The sequence below is a fragment of the Rhinolophus ferrumequinum genome, chromosome 15 (genome assembly GCF_004115265.2).
Source record: "Rhinolophus ferrumequinum isolate MPI-CBG mRhiFer1 chromosome 15, mRhiFer1_v1.p, whole genome shotgun sequence".
Classification (NCBI taxonomy): domain Eukaryota; kingdom Metazoa; phylum Chordata; class Mammalia; order Chiroptera; family Rhinolophidae; genus Rhinolophus; species Rhinolophus ferrumequinum.
The window spans coordinates 40,660,054-40,677,693 of NC_046298.1; the positions used below are offsets into that span (position 1 = coordinate 40,660,054).

Below are 17,640 nucleotides of genomic sequence, written 5' to 3' on the forward strand. Positions count from 1 at the left end.
TGAACACGTAACATTTGCCTGTTTTATTCAACAATGGCATCTCTAGACTTTTGAGCAGCACCTGGCACAAAGTAAGAGGTCAATATATTTTTAAATCCAAAATTAGAATCACTTATTTGAAATTTAGATGAATGAAAGAGGGGCCCCAGAATGCCCCAAAGCTAAGGAGCTTTGACTTGATCTAGAGATGATGGGGAGGTGGGAAAGTTTTGAGAAGGGCAGGCACAGGGCAAGATGTAATTGAAAGCTCCCCAGGAGACTGTTGTCAGGGGTGGGGGTAAGCCAGGGGAAGGGTCCAGGCCATGGGGTGGGGATGGGATAGCTGCTGAAGAGGTAAGATTCTGTGACTGTTTGGCTGAAGGAGTGTCCAGGAAAAACCCAGGTTTCTTGGGAGGTTTAAAGTGCCATTGGTGAGGTAGGGACCCTCTCCTGGCGTATACTGTCCACCAGCAACCATCGCACTCCTCTTCCTTCCCTCCTTTAGTTCAGTTCCCCTCCCAACATTGTGCAGGTCTAGGGAGGGACAGACACACAGCCACACCAAACGCGTGTTCTCTCCTCAGTTTAATGGTGGTTAGTGGGATTGCCAAAGCCCCTCCCCATTCCCCTCCCGTGCCATACAAAATGTGTGTGTTGTTTTTTTTTTAAACAAGAAAAGGGGGCAAAAGCCAGGAATGGGGGAGGGGGGCACAATCTGATATTTTCATACAGATTTTTTATTTTTTTAATATATTATATATAAAACCATAGAGACCAACGTACCCCCTAAAATCCTTTTCCTATCCCTGGGAGGGCCTGGAGGAGAGATGGGAAAGGCCCCCCCAGGGGAGAGTAGACAGGGAGACAAATATGGGTGGGACAGATGTGGGAGAAGGAGGTGAAGGGAAGGGGAGCCCAGGAACCTGGGAAAGGGGGATTGAAGAAAAGGGTTGAGGCTGTCTCCCTCACCACCCCCATCAAAGTTATGACACAAAGACACAGAATCCCTGTTTCCACACCCTCCCCCCCCCCATCCCCACCGTGCAAACATGGCTTTGCAAAGAGGTGCCCAGAGCTCTGTGGAACTCCTACAATGGCTGGCATGGGGTCTGAGACCCCCAAAGAAATCTGTGCTCCCCTTCCCCTGCCCACCCCCCCTTCCCAGAATCTGATCCCTTCCCTACAAGACCTGGTTCTGCAGCCGAGGGGCCCTGGCCTTCCCCCAGTTAGCTTCCCCCAACCCAATCCCTACTGCCCTCCCTGGACTTGGGGGATCTGGACCTTTGGCCCCTGCCCCCTGGGGGACCCAGGCCTCTGGGACCTTGCTTCTGGCCATTGCAGAGACCCAGGCATCCAACACCCCCATCCCTGCCCAAACGTCTGAGGTGTTAGTGGTGGGGGGAGATGCCCACCATCCCAGACTCTGGTAAATGTCTTTGCAGCTGGCAGTGGGGTGGACCCCAGCCCAAGCCCAGGCCCAGGCCCGGGGTGGAAGTGGGGTCAGATGAAGAATTCTTCTTTTCTCTTGTGTCCATCACTGCCATTGAGGAAGGCTTCTCTCGCTTCTCCCTGCTCATCCAAGCCACTGGCCTCATGGGTCAGATAGGAACCTGAGGGGTGACAGACCCGGGGGGCAGAGGAGACACACATGTGGATCCAGGAGTTGGGACAGAAATGTTTGAGAAGAGGGAGACATAAAGACAGATATCAGACGAAGGAAGAAGGAGAAACGGAACACACAGGGAGAGGGAATCAAGTCCAGGGAATAGCAAAACGAGCAGAGAAAGGGGTAAAGCAGAATTAGGAAGACTCCATAAGTTCCTGGAAAGATCAACCCTTATCCTTCTCTTGGTGATATCCCCTTGCTCTGCTCCCAACGAATCCAGTAATTAGGAAGATAAACTTTTTTTTTTCAAACCCACGGCCTTAATTCAGCTTCAACGTCTCACCCCTTTTAGTCCTGGGCAAAAGACCTGCCCCTTTAGGAATCTTGGCCTCAGGTCCCGCCCACTTATGAATCCTGGGTCTAGGCTCCGCCCTCTTTCGTATCCGGGTTATAAGCCACGCCCCTCTCCCAATCAACCACACCCCTCGCTGAATTCAGGCCCTGCCCCGACTCACCCTTCTGCCGCACTGAGCACCAGACCATGCCCACCAGCACACATATAATCAGAAACACCAATAGCGCCAGGATGCCGCCCACAATGGCATAGGGCACCGACGTCTGAGCCTCTACCACCGCACCGGGGTCTGCCAGAAGAAAAGGATGGGGTGCAGGACCAGTTAGTTCATCAGAGAATGGTCCCAGCCTGGCCCCATTGCTGCCAATCTGTTAAACCATTCCACCCATCACATCTAATAGCGCCCCTTCACATGCCACCTTGTGAACCCTTCTCAGGACCTCGCTCTTTCCTGATGCTCCGTTTCCTCAAGGAATGAGTGTTGGTTTGTACAAGGCCCCTGAGTCTTTTGCTAACACCTGCCCTGCCTTCCCTCAGCCCACCTCCCAGAAAACAGAAACAGCACATCTGTTTCTTTCCCCCCGGAACCTCAGGTCCAAGTTCCTTCTCATCTTGTCTAAAACGCTCCAGGTATTTAAAATGCTGAGCTAGGGCCAAACCACTTCGAAAATTCCTGCCCCACCATCATAAGAGCTAAACACATAACGCTTATTTTGTGCTAGGGGCCATTACAACCGCTTTATATACCGAGGGTGTCAAAAAAATGTATACAAGTGGACAAATTGGTCAACGTTGCCCAAGCAGTAGTTCACCGTAATCAGAAGTGTCTGGACACCGATGGTAACCACTTTGAGCACCTCTTGTAATTGCAGGAAGTCAAACATGACTTGGATTCATCTTTTGTTATCTGTACATATTGAGTATTACAATTTTAATAGTTTCTTCCTTTCTTAAAATATGTATACATTTTTTTGGTACCCATTCTTTTTAGCTCATATGTCTTCACATCAACCCTATGGGATAGGTGCTATTCTTTATTTCCACTTTACCGATAAGGATACTAATGGGGAAAACAGACTAAATTACTTGCAATTTAATATTGCAGTATCCTGAACTCAAACGGTCAGTCTGACCCCAGAATGATAAGAACTCTGTGGGCTGTTGACCCCTTGGAATCACTTTGCACAGGCCCCGCCCCACCCAGGACGAAGCAAGACCCCCCAAGGGGCCTCGCCTCTTCTCTGAACCCCGCTTCAGCCAGCTCTCACCATAGACCACTAGCACGTAGAGTGCCCTGGCATGGCCGTGCTTGTTCGATGCCTCGCAAGTGTAGGTGCCATTATCTGCTGATACTAGGCCTGGCAGCGTAAGCGTCTCACCGACCGCCTCGGCCCGTTCCGGCAAAGACTCATTCCCGCGATTCCAGCGGATCTGATTTGGCCTGGACCGGGTTAAAGTATAGACAGAGTTAGGGACTCAGGTGCCAGCACCCAATTCTGACTTCTCAGGAATCTACATATGCAGCATCTCCAAATAAGAGGGTCTGTATTAGCTCTTTCGTTTCAGGGTTCTCGGGCGCCAGAGCTCACCTGGGGTTTCCCGTTACAGCACACGTCAACACCAGTGTGTCTCCCTCCCTCACCACAGCTTGGGAGGCATGGATCCGGGCTGTGGGGGAGTCTGTGGGCGAAGTGAGATGGGAGAGTGGTTATCAGGGTCATCACACCAGGCGAGTAACCCTCCTGGGGGCAGGCGGCTGGCGTTGGGAACCCCACACATCCACCGGGTCCCTGACCACCGAGCACTTACACTGCACGTCCAGCACGTACTGAGTCTGCTTGCTGTGTCCCGAGGGCAGCGCCTGGTTCTGCGCCTCGCAGATGATGATACCACCATCGTCCTTGCGGTCCACTCGAAACCGCACTGTGCTAGCCACACTCCAGACCTTGCCATTTTCTTGGCTGCTGCTCACACCTGCCACGCCCCAAGGAGACACCTTCAGGCCAGGATTCTGGCTCCCCCGCCCCTAAGTATTTCTCCCCAGCCAATCCCAAAGCAGGTTTTGTCAAGCTCCGCCCCTAATCCACAGGCCTCACCTCTTGTCCTCCAAATCTCTCCCCTCCCCGAACCAAGACTACAACCCCACGTGCCTCTTCCCAACGCCCCTCTCTTTCATACCCACATCTCTCATCTAGCAATTAATTCAATAGCTGCATATTGAGTGGCTGCCAGAATCGGGCGCTCTTCTCCAAGCCCCGCCCACACACAAATCAGCTTTTCCTAAGCCCCATCTCCTGCAACCCGCCATCGCTCAAGTCCCGCCCCTCACTGGCACCTCTCCCACGCCTCTCACCCCACTTCCGGTAATACCTTTCAGCTCCTTGCGGTCCCGGTACCAGCGCAGGACCGCAACAGGGCGGGACCGTGGAACCAAGCAGCTGAGCTCCACCTCGCCGCCCTCCACCGCCTGCTCCTGGACCTCCACAACGGGATTCTCTGGGGCCACTGACACAGGGAGAAAAAGGGTAAAGAGGAAGGTTTAGGGAGGCACCGAGGTGGGCTCAAAGTGACAAGGCTGCGGGATCCCAGGGATCAAAGGAAACAAGAGTCCCAGGTGGCAAGGGTGAAAACACAGAGGCCAGAGGTCAGGAAGGCTGGCCATATTTACTAAGGCCGGATGTTCAGGAAGTTAAAAACAGCCAGGGTCAGGTCTCAGGATAACGGATAAGCAGAAGAGAAAGGAGGAGGGCATGGGTCCCAGGAGTGGGAACTGGTTACCCAGTACAGTCAGTGTGGCAATCTGATGGTGGGTGTCCTCCGTGTAGAGCTGGCAGAAGTAGCCCCCCTCGTCTTCCAGGCGGGCATCTGAGAGCCGGATCCGCACCCTGCGTGGGGAGAACTCCTCAAGCTGGAAACGCTCATCCTTCAGGGCTAGAGAGAGTGAATGGGAAGGCGTCAACTTGGGGAATCCTGGCCTCAAGAGTCCCACCCTTCCCCCAGGAGTTTAGAGGTCAGCCCTCTGCCTCTTTTCTCCAGCCACATCTATGCGTCTAAGGTGCCCACCTAGTTATCCCCTTGGGGACTCAGAATGATTCAGGCCCTCCCACCCACAGGACTAGGATTCCAGACCCCCAGCTCCAGGCTTCTTGAGGACACAGGAGTCCAGGCCTCCACTCCCGTCTTCCCTCAGACCCAGGGGTCCAAAGAGTCTCAGCTCTGTCTTCTTTCAGGTCACAGAAATCAGGCCCCAGCCCTCTCCTCTTTCAAGACTCAGGATTTTGGGCCCCAGCACTCACCGCGGGTGCCATTGAAGAAGAGGGTCTGCCGGGCTGGGTTCTGAATGACAACTATGGAGCCATCATACTGGTGCAGACGACAGGTTATCTCGGCAACCCCACCCTCGGCCACTGTCACATTTTCTGTCTGTACTTCCTGTCCTGTCCCTGGACCAGTAGACAGAGAGACAGGATAGGAGACTCTTTGAGGGCTGCAATTCAATCTTTCTCCTTCTGTTCCTCTCCAATCCAAACCTCCAACTCCTCTCCCTTCCCTGTCATTCAGTTCATCACACCCAACATTTCCTGCAGGCTGGAGTCCAGGAGATGGACTCTAATGGGGCAGCACAGGGCACACTAGGAACCCAGACGGAAGGGAGACCAAGACTGCCTACAGAGATGGGGAATCAGAGAAGGTTCTGGAAGAAAGCACCATTGAATTCAGATCTTGAGTAAACAGGAGTTCACCAAGTGTGGGAAACTCTTATGTGTTCACCAAATCCCATCGTTCGCACCTGGGCACAATTAGTAAACAGAGACGGCCTCAACAGTCTTCCCATCTATGTACATGCCCTTTGTAAGGTGACTTTGCTATTCCCCCCATTTAGAAGCCACTCTGCCCCTTGACTCCGGACAGGCCTTGTGACTTCTTTGACCAACAGAATTTGCTGGAAGTGATATTATATGAATTCTTCAGCCTAGGCCTCAAGAGACCTTGCTTCCCTGAAGCTGTGGGGGGAAGATGCCCAGACTAGTTGAGGATGAGGGACCACATGGAGAGAGAAGCCCAGCCAACAGCCAGCACCAGTCGCCAGCTATGTGAGTGAGGCCATCCTTGACCATCCAGCCCCAGTGAGACCACCAGACTGCAGTCACAGGAGTGACCCCAGTTGGGAAAAAGGGAAGAACTGCCCAACTGATCCAGTCCAAACTGCTGGCCCCCAGAGTCAAGAGCAAATAACATGTTTATTTAAAGCCACTAAATTTTGGACTATCTGTTACACCACTAAAGTTAACTGGTATAACACACGAGTAGGCCACTTTTCCCAGGATTCCTTGTACTTGGGGGAGGGTGGCATGTGACTGCTTTCTGGCCAATGAATGGGGTGTAAGTGGATGAGAGAAACACATCTTCCAGCCTGGCTCACCTCACATCCTTCTTGCTGGCTGAATGGAGAGGAGCCTAGAAGAGGACAGGATCACAAGTTGGACAGAATCTAGGGCCCTGACTGACTGTGCCCCCCTGTGATCTGCCTGCCCAGGACAGTAACATGAGTGAGAAATACACTTTTTGGTTAAACCATTGAGCTTTCAGGGATGTTACAGCTGTTAACCTACCCTGATTAATCCATCAGAGGAACAATTAGTAAGGGGGTGTTCCCAGCATAGGAAACAGCCTAGAATAAAGCTCAAAGCTGAGATTAATCATCAGCATCACCATCATCACTGTCACCGTCATCTTCAAAACAATAATCACCACAATAACTGTTTATTAGGCACTTGCTGTACCAATCAGGCTCTGTGCTAAGAGCATGACCTATATAATTTCCATTTAATCATTACAATATCCAAATGAGGTAGGTACTATTATCAATCCCCAATTTTTTCCCAATTCCTATTTTACAGATGAGAAAATTGGTCCAGAGAGAGAAAATGACTTGCCTAAGGTCACACAGCCTGCAAGTGGCAGAGCCAGGATCTGTATCCAGACCTGATTCTGTATCCTGCATTCACATCCATTCCTGTCTGTGGGTACAAAGTGTGCAGCACTGGTGAGGGGTTGTGAAATGTGCTAGCAGAGGGCCTCAAATGCCAAGGTAGGAGATTAGCTTTTATCCTGAAGGCCAGTGGATGTTTTGTAGCACGAAAGAGCCATGTTCAGATCTGGTTATTTACCTTTAAATGTGGGATAAGTATTGCTTCATGTCTCTTACAGTCTCTCATTCATTCGAGTATTTCCTAAGCAGTAGTATGTTTTCTGGGACTGGGTGCCTAGAGATGAGTCAGATGAGATCCCTGTCCTGGAAAACCTTCAAGATTTATGGGGAGGTAGACACAAATCACTGTAATGTCCCATCAAAAGTGTTATGTTCCCTATAAGAACGATGGGTAATCTGGGGCTGAGGGGTGGAAAAGATTAATTCTGGGGGATGGAGGCAGAGACAGCTAGCTTCCTACCCTGACATCCGTGCTTCCCTTTCTCATTAGCAAAAGAACTCTGATTGAGTTTTATGGTTGCCCTATGTCTAGCAGAAAGAGATATTTCCCAAACTTTCTTGCAACTAAGTGAGGCCATGTGATAAAGTTTTGACCAATTAGACATAAGGAAAATTGTCCTATGGTAATTTGGGGAGAACTTCCTAAAAAGAGGGGACAAGTCCCTTGTCTACCAGGTCACCTTTGTGCTGCCTAGGTGCCTAGGTGCCTAGGAACTAGGATGTGATGCCTAGCGTTCTGGCAGCCACGTTTGACCAGAGGACAAGGGCAGTATGGATGGTGGAACCAAGAACTGGAAGATGCCTGGGTCTCAGATAATGATGGAGAGCTGCCATAAAAGCCCTTAATGCATACTTCTGGATTCTTTTGAGTTTGAGTATAACTCTTTGTGTTTTTAAGCCACTATTAGGGGTTTATCTGGCACCTCCTGGAATATCAAGGTTAACACGTGCAATCCTTGCCCCAAATATTTTCCTCTCCATGTTTTCTCAATCTCAGTAAATGTCACAACCATCTACCCAGTTGCTCAGGCCAAAAACCTAGAAATCAAGTTCTCACTCTTTCCCGCACTTCTCACATCTATTCCATAAGCAAGATCTATCCATTCTACCTCCAAAATACATCCCAAATCTATTCACCTTTGTCTATCTGTTCTATCATCACCCTAGTCCAATGATACCATCTCTTACCTGGACCTTCAAGAGCTACTCATGGGTCTCCTTGCTTCCAGGCCTGCCTTCTCCCCAGGCCATTCCCCACACAGCAGCCAGCCAGATTTTCCAAAAAGGGAAATCAGATTAAGTCACCTCTCTGCTTAAAGCCCTCCGAAGGCTGCCCATTACATTTTGAATACAATCTAGACTCCTTCTCTGGACTTCCGAGGTACCCTGGCCCCTCTGGCTGCAGTGCCAACCACCCTCACTTCACTCCACCTCATTGGCTTTGATACCCCTCAAACACGCTGATCTTGTTCCCACCTCAGGGCCTTTGCACTTGTTCTTCCTTCTTCCTGGAATGTTCTTCCCCCTTGATCATCCCAGGACTGCATCCTGTTCTCACTCAGACCTCTGCTCATATCAACACCTTTTAGGAGTGACTTTCTCGCCCCAACCCTTCACCTCCAGAACATTTTCCATTTCATCACCTTTGTTTTATTTCCCCAATGGAAATTTCATGGAAATCATTTTATTAATTTGCTCACTTCTTTATTATCTGTCCCCCATGAAGCAGGGCGATAAGCCACTGGGCTTACTGCTATACCCCTAGTGCCTAGAAGTGTGCCTGCTAATTCATAAATGTCTGAGAAATGGGTGAATGAATAGCATGTGTCAGGCAGGATCCCATTTCAGCCTCACAACGACTGTGTGACATCACTGTTCTCAAACTCCTGGGTTGATCCCAGGTACACCACTTGCCATCTTTGTGACCTTGGGCAAGTGCCTAACCTTTCCCAGCCTCAGATGCCCCACCTATAGAATAGGGATGATGCCAGTGCCTGCCTCATAGAAATTCAAGACCCCAGCCCCCTCCCAGCCCAGTGCCTGCAGCTCAGGGAGCCCTCTCTGCAAAGCTGCTGGTATTACAACCTCCAGAAACACACCCCTGAACATGAAAACTGGCCTGCTGCGCATTCTGGCACTTTTAAAAAACATCTTGAAGCCTATCCATGGATCCTGGACCTCAGGGCTAGCCCCCCATTCTACAGATGTGGAGAATGAGGCTCAGGTAAGTCAGTGGCAGAAATGCAACATCTCCAGAGAGCCACCAGGACCTCTGGATCTGCCCTCGCAAATTTATCCCCTGCCCTCTGCTTGTGGGTGCACATGGGGTGAGGGTGGGGGCTTTTGTCTTATTCCCTCCCCCTCCTGAGGAGTCAGTAACCAACAGTGTCTGTGCCTGGAATATTAATGTCCCAGGAGCTTTTGTTTCGGGGTTGGGGGGTGGTGAGGAGGGACTTTCTGGTCAGAGAGGGGTTGAGCTTTTGGGACTAGGGCACTGGCCCTTTAAACTGTGTTGACAGTCTGGAGTCATCATGGGATGGTGCCTGGAAAAAGGGACAGGGGAGGGTTTGGGAAAGAGCGCCTGAGCAGGTGATACATGGAGACCCAGAATCCGGCACTCTCCTCCTAGACTCAGGAATCCAGCCCTGATTACCTCCTCTGCCAGGATCCAGGAGTCCAGGCTCCTCGAGCCCTCCTTCATCAAGACTCAGGAGTCTGGTTCTCAGCATCCTCCTCCCTCAAACCCAGGAGTCTGGGCCTTCAGCTCCCTCCTCCTTCAGGACCCAGGAGCCAGGGGTCTAGAGCAACAGCTGGTGGATGTTTCCACGGAGACTAAGCGGGATGGGGGAGCACTTCCTGGGTCCTGAGTCAGCGAATACCCAAGGGAGTCTCAAGGTCACAATTCCGGGAAGGTCACAACCACCCCCTCTGTATCCGCTCCCCAGGGAGCTCATGGCATCATGCTTCCTTCCCCGACTTCCTCCCCTAGGGAGGTGGTACATCCCTGCGTTCTAACTGAACCCCCCCTTAGCCCCCCATCAATGGCGGAGTCCGAACATCCTTGCACAAAGCATCAATTCTTCGCCAGCTCAGCCTTGTGAAGGCGCCTGTATTCAGGACCTAGGCATCAGGGTCCCAGCCCCTCCTCCCTCAGAAACCTGGAGTGGGACCCCCAGCTCCTTCTCTCAGGACTCAGGAGTCTGTATCCCCATCCCTCCCTCCCTCACGACCTAGGAGTATGGACCTCCAGCCCCCTTCTATCTCAGAATCCATGAGTCCAGGCCCCCAGCCCCTTCCTCCCTCAGACCCAGGAGCCCAGGCCCCCAGCCCCTCCTCCCTCAGACCCAGGAGTCCAGGTCCCCAGCCCCTCCTCCCTCAGACCCAGGAGCCCAGGTCCCCAGCCCCTCCTCCCTCAGACCCAGGAATCCAAGACCCCAGCCCCTTCCTCCCTCTGACCCAGGAATCCAAGACCCCAGCCCCTTCCTCCCTCATACCCAGGAATCCAAGACCCCAGCCCCTTCCTCCCTCTGACACTCATGTCCAGGACCCCTCGCCTTCTCCTACCTCAGACTCAGGAGTTGAGGACCCCAGGCCCTTCCTCTCTTGGAAACTGTTGACTTCAGGTCCACAGTCCTCAACCCCCAGAGCCACAGTCCTGCCTTCCCCCAGCCCTCCATCCCCTACTATCTGGGGACCAAGCATCAGGTGGGGGCATAGGGGAGAGTCAGCAGCCTCACACACAAAGTCTCCCCTGTGGCCCCCACGTTCCTGGGATATTCAGAACTCCCTGGATTCCGGGCCTCAGGCCCAGCCAGGGGGTGGGGAAGTCCTCTGGAGGTTCCCCCTGGGTATGGGGTCAGGGGAGGAATTCCTGCTCCAGGAAGGGTGAAAGCCTGCACTGAGTGCTTACTGTCCTATCCTCCACCCCCAGTGCCCTCTATTCACCCCCCTCCCAGAAGAGCCCAGGCTCTGCCGCTGCCCTCTTGCCCCACTGGATGCCTGCGGAGGAGCCTTGGTGCCTGGTTCCAAGAGGACCTAGGGACCTGGGGTCTGCACAGGCAGGAACCAGTGGGAGCTTGGGTCCTGGTGCCACAGGCCATTGGGCGCTGGCAAGTCTGACTGTCTCCAAGTCCCCCCCGCCCCACCCAGACAGAGAAAGCTGCCTTTGTGTTCCCCAAGACGGGGACAGGCCAGGCTCGCACGACATTAACCCACCCAGGCCCCAGTCCGGCTGTGTCTAAGGTCTTGCAATCATTGCAGAATCTGACCCCAGCTCTGGGGACTCAGGCATCTAGCTCATGGGTGGGTGGGGGTCAGTGACAGAAGCCTCCCAAGACCTGAACCCTGGGGTGACTCACATTGTAGAGAAGGCCCCCCTGTTCTCAGAGTGGCAGGTCAGAAATTTAGCAGGAAAAAGTGAGTCACTTGGGAGGAAAACATTATTTGGGATCAACAAGCTCCCCTGCCACAAGGCACCCCCAACTCTAACAGCCTCTATCTTTTCTTTGTATCTGGATATCTGTTTCCTCAGCCCCTTTCTGTTCCATCCAATTCATGGCCTGTGCATCTCTGTGTCCGCCTGTATGCATCTCTGGGCAGGCAACCCATCTCTCTTTCTCACTTCCTCTCGCCTGCCCACCCTGGACACAATTCTTTCTTTGGCATAAATCTCAATATCATCTTCTGCTATTCATGGCAGATGAGTGAGCCAGGAAAGAGAGACTACGTTTTTCAAAGGAAACAAATGGACGCCATCTCCCATCTCCAATCCTGCTAGCTGGGCAAGGTGAGAGGAAGGAGGTTGACCAAGAGAGAAATGTGGGGACTATGGACACCCCCTGAAATCTGGCAGCCAAGGCCATTCAGAAATATCCAATGAAAAGGAAAACGGGCAGGGCCCTCTGGGATCATGTACTGCAGCTCCCTTACCCCAAGCTTTGCAGAAGGGGAAAGCGAGGTTCCGAGAGGGACAGAGGCTGACACAAAATTACACCAGACAGGCAGGTCTGGTTCTTCAGCTTCTAGTCCAGAGCGCTTGCCAGGACATCAGCTCTCTCCCAACTTATAAAGCCCAATGCTTGGCTATTTAATTTAGAGAAAGTTTATAGAAGGGATTAGGATACCAGAAACCAATAACTTTAAATTAGGGACAAACATATAAAGCTACCTCCCAGAAGTGTTGGAGAAAAGATTCTTGAACTGGGTAGGGGATCATCTTAGGCTGTCTTCTGATTCTGATACTCCAGCGTCCCACAATTCTAAGCTATCAAGATGCAGGATCTCCAAGAGGCCAAGATTTCAGAATTTTAAAGTTGTTAAGAGGCTAGAGTGCTAATGGCATCAAGGTTCTAGAATTTTAAAGGCGTTAAGATTCTAAAGACTTTGGGATTCCAGGCTCCTAAAGATGTCAAAATAGCCTCAGATTCTTTGTTTACTGGAATCATTAGTTCTAGGATTCTATGAGGTTGGGTTTTACGGCCTAAAAAATGGAGAAAGGAAAATAAAATTGGACGGAAATGTAGCCAAAGCGCTCATCTGGGAAATGGTGACATGTTTGTTGCAAAGAAAGGAGGTAAGGGTCTGAAGCGATGGCAGAAGACTGTGGAAGAAAGCAAGGTGGAGGGTGAAGGGTCAGCTTTACCTCTTGCCTTGTCCCAAGGAGAGGGAGGCTCTGCCTCAAACCCTGGGGTAGGAAAGGATTAACAGCACCCAACTTGTCAGAAGTCTTTTCGGGGGTTTGAGCTGGAGTTCCTTCCCTTTCAGATCACTGAGTTCAACATCCTCTCTTTACAGAAGGTGAAACTGAGCCCCAGAGAGAAGGGCGCTTGCCATCATCTGCTGTGGCAAATGGCAAGAGCCAGGATTTACACCTAGGCCCCCATCCTGTGCCATCTGGTTATACTCCTCTCCCAAATCTCCACAGAACATCCAGCCCTCCTGCCCGGCCACCTCCCAATCCTCTGTTCCTCCCAAGAGTGGCTTTACCCACAGGGAGGATGTGACCTGTGGCAGGTTTGAGGCACACACAGTCTGAGAGTGTGTGTGGGTGACATTTCCTGACCTTGTCCCCAGTCTCAGGGTCACCCTATCTTGGAGGTCTCCAGCTTTTCAGTGTGTGATAAGGGTATGTGGATGGCTCCCTGGCTGTTGCTGTTCTGGACGGGGGGCTTCTCTGTAAGTCACGGCCTGGGTGTGTGAATGGGCGGGGAGGGGCAGCGTTTGGGAGGCATTTGATGAATCCACGTGTGTGCCCACATGCTGAGGTTTGCCACACTACCCCCCCCCACCCACACACACATTTCCCTCCAGGGCCCTTTAGGATGCCCTGCCTGACTCAGTTCCTCTCCAGGGGCACATAGGGATAGAGAGATGCAGGAATGTACGCTGGAGATGGGGATCCCAGGATGGAGGTTGTAAGGTTAGAGAGGGGAGGCAGAGAGACAGGGGACAGGGAGACAGTGGGACAGAGAGAGGAGGATAGACGGAGGAATGAGATAGATAGGTGACAGGGGGGCTAGAGAAACAGGGATGACAGAAAGATAGGGGACAGGCAAACAAGGGATGGGACAGAGAAAAAGGGACAGAGAAACAAGGGTGACAGCGAGACAGGCAGAGAGGGAGGGCAGAAATACAGAGGGACAGAGAAGGGGGAATGCAGAGGATGATGGGGGACAGAGTGACCCACTAAAAAGGGACAGAGTCCAAGGGACAGAGGTGGGGGACAAAGACAGGATACAGAGGTGGGGGACAGGGAGGCAAGGAGAAAGGGGGACAGACAGAGAGAGAGACAGGACTTCGAGTCTGAGGGACAGAGGACAAGGGTAGGGGGACAAGGAGAGACACTGACGGACTCAGAGACCGGCAGACAGAAGGATGCAGAGAGCGGACAGAAGGACAGCGGGACCGGCCCGGAGAAGGCGGGCTGAGGGCGGGGGTCTCGGGCCCTTTGTCCCCGCCGGGATCCGGGCCTGTGCAGGGTGGGGGAGCTGCGGCAGAGCGGCTGGGGCCCGCGCCCCCTCCCCCGCTCGCGGCTCCCTGCTCCCGGCCCGCGCTGCGCTTTGTCCCGGGGAGGGGGCCCGGCCCGGCCCCGCGCGCATTGTTCGGCCTCTGCGGCCCCGCGGCGCCAGGGCTGTCACCGCGGCCCGCCCCCCGCCCCAGCCCGGCCGACCCCGGCACCCGACCCTACCTGGCCCAGCCGCGGCCGCCCACAGCAGCAGCAGCGGCCACTGGAAGCGCCGGGCCCGGCCCATGGTACCGCCACCGCCGCCGCCGCCGCCGCCACCGCTCGCTCCAGGCCCGGCACCTGCACAGCCCGCGCTGCCCGCCCCGCCCCCTGCGCCCCGCCCCCTGCCCGCCCGGGGGCGGGGCTCCAGGGCCGGGGCGGGGCCGGGCTGGGGAGCGAGGGGGAGAAGGCGAAGGACAGGCCACCAGACCCTGGGGAAGGGAGAGGCACCCGCCCGGAGGCGGCGGGGTGGGGGGTGCGGCGCCCAGGGCGGGGGAGATGCGGGCGGGCGGGGCGTCCAGGGGTGTGTGTGAGCGGGACAGGGCTGGGGAAAATATGAGATGCCGGTGAGGGCAGAGGTTGTGGTTGTTGAGCCAAAAAATGAGAGTGTGATGTGAGAGGGTAAGAACATTGCATGAGCGTGAGTGTGCATGTTCAAGGTGAGGGTGTGAGGGTGTTGTGGGAAGGCTGTGCGAAGGTGCAGATGTTGTGTGGGGGTGAGAGGGAGCTAATTCTGTTTGGACGTGTGTGTGGGTGTGTGCGCGTGTGTGGAGTGGAAGTGTTGTATGAGGAGAGTGCGTGAGGGTGTGAGCATCGAGGGAGAGTGTTTCCTGGCAAAGCGGTGTGAGAAGTGTTCTGTGGATAGGTGAGTGAGGTGAGTGAAGATGAAGCTGTCACAGGAGAGGCTGTGCGCTGAGCCTCCTTGAGAGGGAAGGCAGCAGCCTCCTGTTTGGGCAGGTCCAGGATGTCCCAGGGCAGGGCTGGGCAGGACTGGAATCAGGTCCCACCCTCCCTCCTCTCTTGACTGAGAAACCCCGTGTCTCCCCAACATTACCCAGGAGGGGCCCCCATAAAGTGAACCAACTGGAAGAAAGCCTGAGTCCTGAGCCCCAGGAAGGGAGAGGCTCCTGTGGACTCCTCCTGGGCCCTTAGCGTCCATCTACCCCACCCGGCTTCCCTGCTTTTCCTGCCCCACTCTCTTCGTATCATCTCTCTGTATGCCCTTCCCACTTCTCACCCATCATTTGCGCTGACTCACCCCTCCAGACCTGGGTCCCTTCTCCCTCCTGGGAGTGGGTTTCCCTGAGCCCATTTCTGTGGGACCTTGTAGATGTGCTGCAAGATTATCACCCTTTGGACACAGGAAGAGTAGAAACCATGGAAGGTGGGAAACCTCAGCCTCTCCCGTGCCTGTTTGACAGTCAGGTAAATTGAAGTATGCCAACTATGAAAATCCTTGCTCTTTTTCTCTGTCACTACCAGAATATTTTACATCCACTAAGGGACTTCAGTTCCAGACACCCTTTCTATCCTCAGTGCCCAGCTCCCAGCATCCTCTCTGTCCTCAGGACCCAAGCTCCTATCAACCCCTGTATCCCCAGAACCACAGCTCTGAGAGACTCCTTTTCCATTCTCAGCTTACCTGTCTGTAAATTGGGGAAAGAGGTGGTCAGGCTGGATCACCTTTAATCCTTCCAGGGCTCACATTCTCTGTGTTAGGATAGGTGGAAGAGTAGTGTCCAACCTGGATTTGGGCTATTGGGTTGGAGGTAGCTAAAAGTTGTCTTTGCCCCGTAGGTCCACTTACCCATGCTCTAATTGTCTCTTGTTCCAGGTGCAAGGCATCCTGGGAGATATTTTGGTTCCCATCTGTCTTGTTTGGGTCCCACCATTTCTTTCATCTGAGGACATCGTAAAAGTGGTGGTCCTGCCCCCATCCTACTCCAGGATACTTTACCCATTAGGGTCTTCATGCAAGTGACAGCAAATCCAATCCAACTGGCTTAAGAGAAAGAGGATAGTTTCACATATAAAACAGTCTTGGGGGGTGGGGGTGGTAGAAGAGAGTAAAGGGAGTGTGATGATGGAAGGAGAACTGACTCTGGGTGGTGAGCCCCCAATGTGATATATAGATGATGTATTATAGAAACGTATACCTGAAACCTATGTAATTTTACTAACCATTGTCACCCCAGTAAGTTTAATTAAAAAAGAAGAAAGTCTCACATGTGGCTGGCTTCAGCATGGTCTGTTCAGCTATCTGTCCTCAGGATAAATGGCTCTCCTCACGTTACAGGAAGGCTGACAAATAGCCCTGGGGCCACACTTTTCCTCACATTTGGGAGGAACACAAAGAGAAATAGACAGACAAATAGACTGAGAGAGCCAGACTGAGGGGGAAGAGACAAAGGGAGAGAAGAAACTTTAAGAAGCTCTTCGGAAGAGAAGGAAAATATTTACCCACAGAAGCCCCTAGAAAAACCTTCAATTGTGTCTCATTGGTCCAGATGATGCCACCTGCCCATCACTGAACCCATATCAACGGCCAGGGGATGAGATTACACTGATTAAAGTAGACAGAAGCCAAAGGCTCACTCACCCGCCCCCCCGCACCCCGGGCCAGAGGTGAAATCAGCTTTCCCAAACAGAAATGATATTAGGGAGACAGCTGCTGTGCCTGCAACTTGAGGGGAGGGGAAGGCAATGGTCTGCATACCGTGAGTTGACCATTCTAGAGTTTTTGAAGTCATGGGATGGCACAGGGTTTGTCAGTTGTTCACTCAGAGTCATTCTGTGAGATAATGGAAATGCATATTTGGTCTTTGCCCCCAGTTCCTGGCACAGAGCTCCTGAAACCCCTGTAATTTCTTGGGTGACAGGAGTGTCTTTTGTTTTAATGAGGTGACTCTGGGTGGGCTCTGGATAACGTCTGGTCATCTGAAAGACCAAGCCATGGTTAGAAGCTTGGAATTTTCAGCTCTGTCCTCCATTCTCTTGAGAAGGAAGAAATGGAGTTAATGACCTATCATGCCTATGTGATGAAGCCTCCAAAAAAACCCCAAAAGTATGGTGTTTGGAGAGCTGCCTGATTGGTGAACACATACAGGTACTGGGGAGAGTGATGTGCCAGAGAAGGCACGGACGCTCTGTGTCCCTTCCCACATACCCTGCCTTACACATCTCTTCCATCTGGATGTTCGTCCGTGTCCTTTATCGTATCCTTTTATAATAAACCGGTAAACATAATTGTTTCCTGAGTTCTGTGGGTCGCTCTAGCAAATTAATCAAACCTGAAGAGGGGGTCAATGGGAACCTCTAATTATAGCCGATTGGTCAGCAGGACAGGCAACAACCTGGATTTGCCATTGGCATCTGTAGTGGGGAGTGGTCTTGTGGGACTATCTCCAGGTAGATAGTATCAGAATTGAGTTAAATTGTAGGACATCCAGAACGGGGTCACAGAGAATTGCTTGGTGTGGAGGAACTTCCCTACACACATACACACACACACACACACACACACACACACACACACACACACAAGGTGACACTCAGGAGAAAGACACAGTAGGGAAGAACTGTTTTTTTGGTTTTTGTTTTTTCCTATACAGGAGGAAGACTGGTGTTTTTCCCTAATACACATTCCCTCTGCCTTTGCTCCTTAAGAAAATCCTCATTTTGGTCAGGCATCTACCTTTCTTTAA

The 17,640-nt window shown here is 52.6% G+C and overlaps 1 protein-coding gene across 1 annotated transcript; it reads right to left on the reverse strand.

Moving 5' to 3' along the window:
* Positions 1–547: 547 nt before the first annotated feature.
* CADM4 (cell adhesion molecule 4) lies at positions 548–14,245 on the reverse strand. The gene is made up of 9 exons (XM_033129409.1): positions 14,120–14,245; positions 5,237–5,383; positions 4,719–4,871; positions 4,311–4,445; positions 3,750–3,914; positions 3,530–3,620; positions 3,209–3,381; positions 2,101–2,229; positions 548–1,589 (listed from the first exon to the last, which is right to left on the reverse strand). The coding sequence occupies exons 1-9, from the start codon at positions 14,181–14,183 to the stop codon at positions 1,480–1,482; spliced, it is 1,167 nt and encodes a 388-aa protein (XP_032985300.1). The 5' UTR covers positions 14,184–14,245; the 3' UTR covers positions 548–1,479.
* Between the last annotated feature and the right edge of the window lie 3,395 nt (positions 14,246–17,640).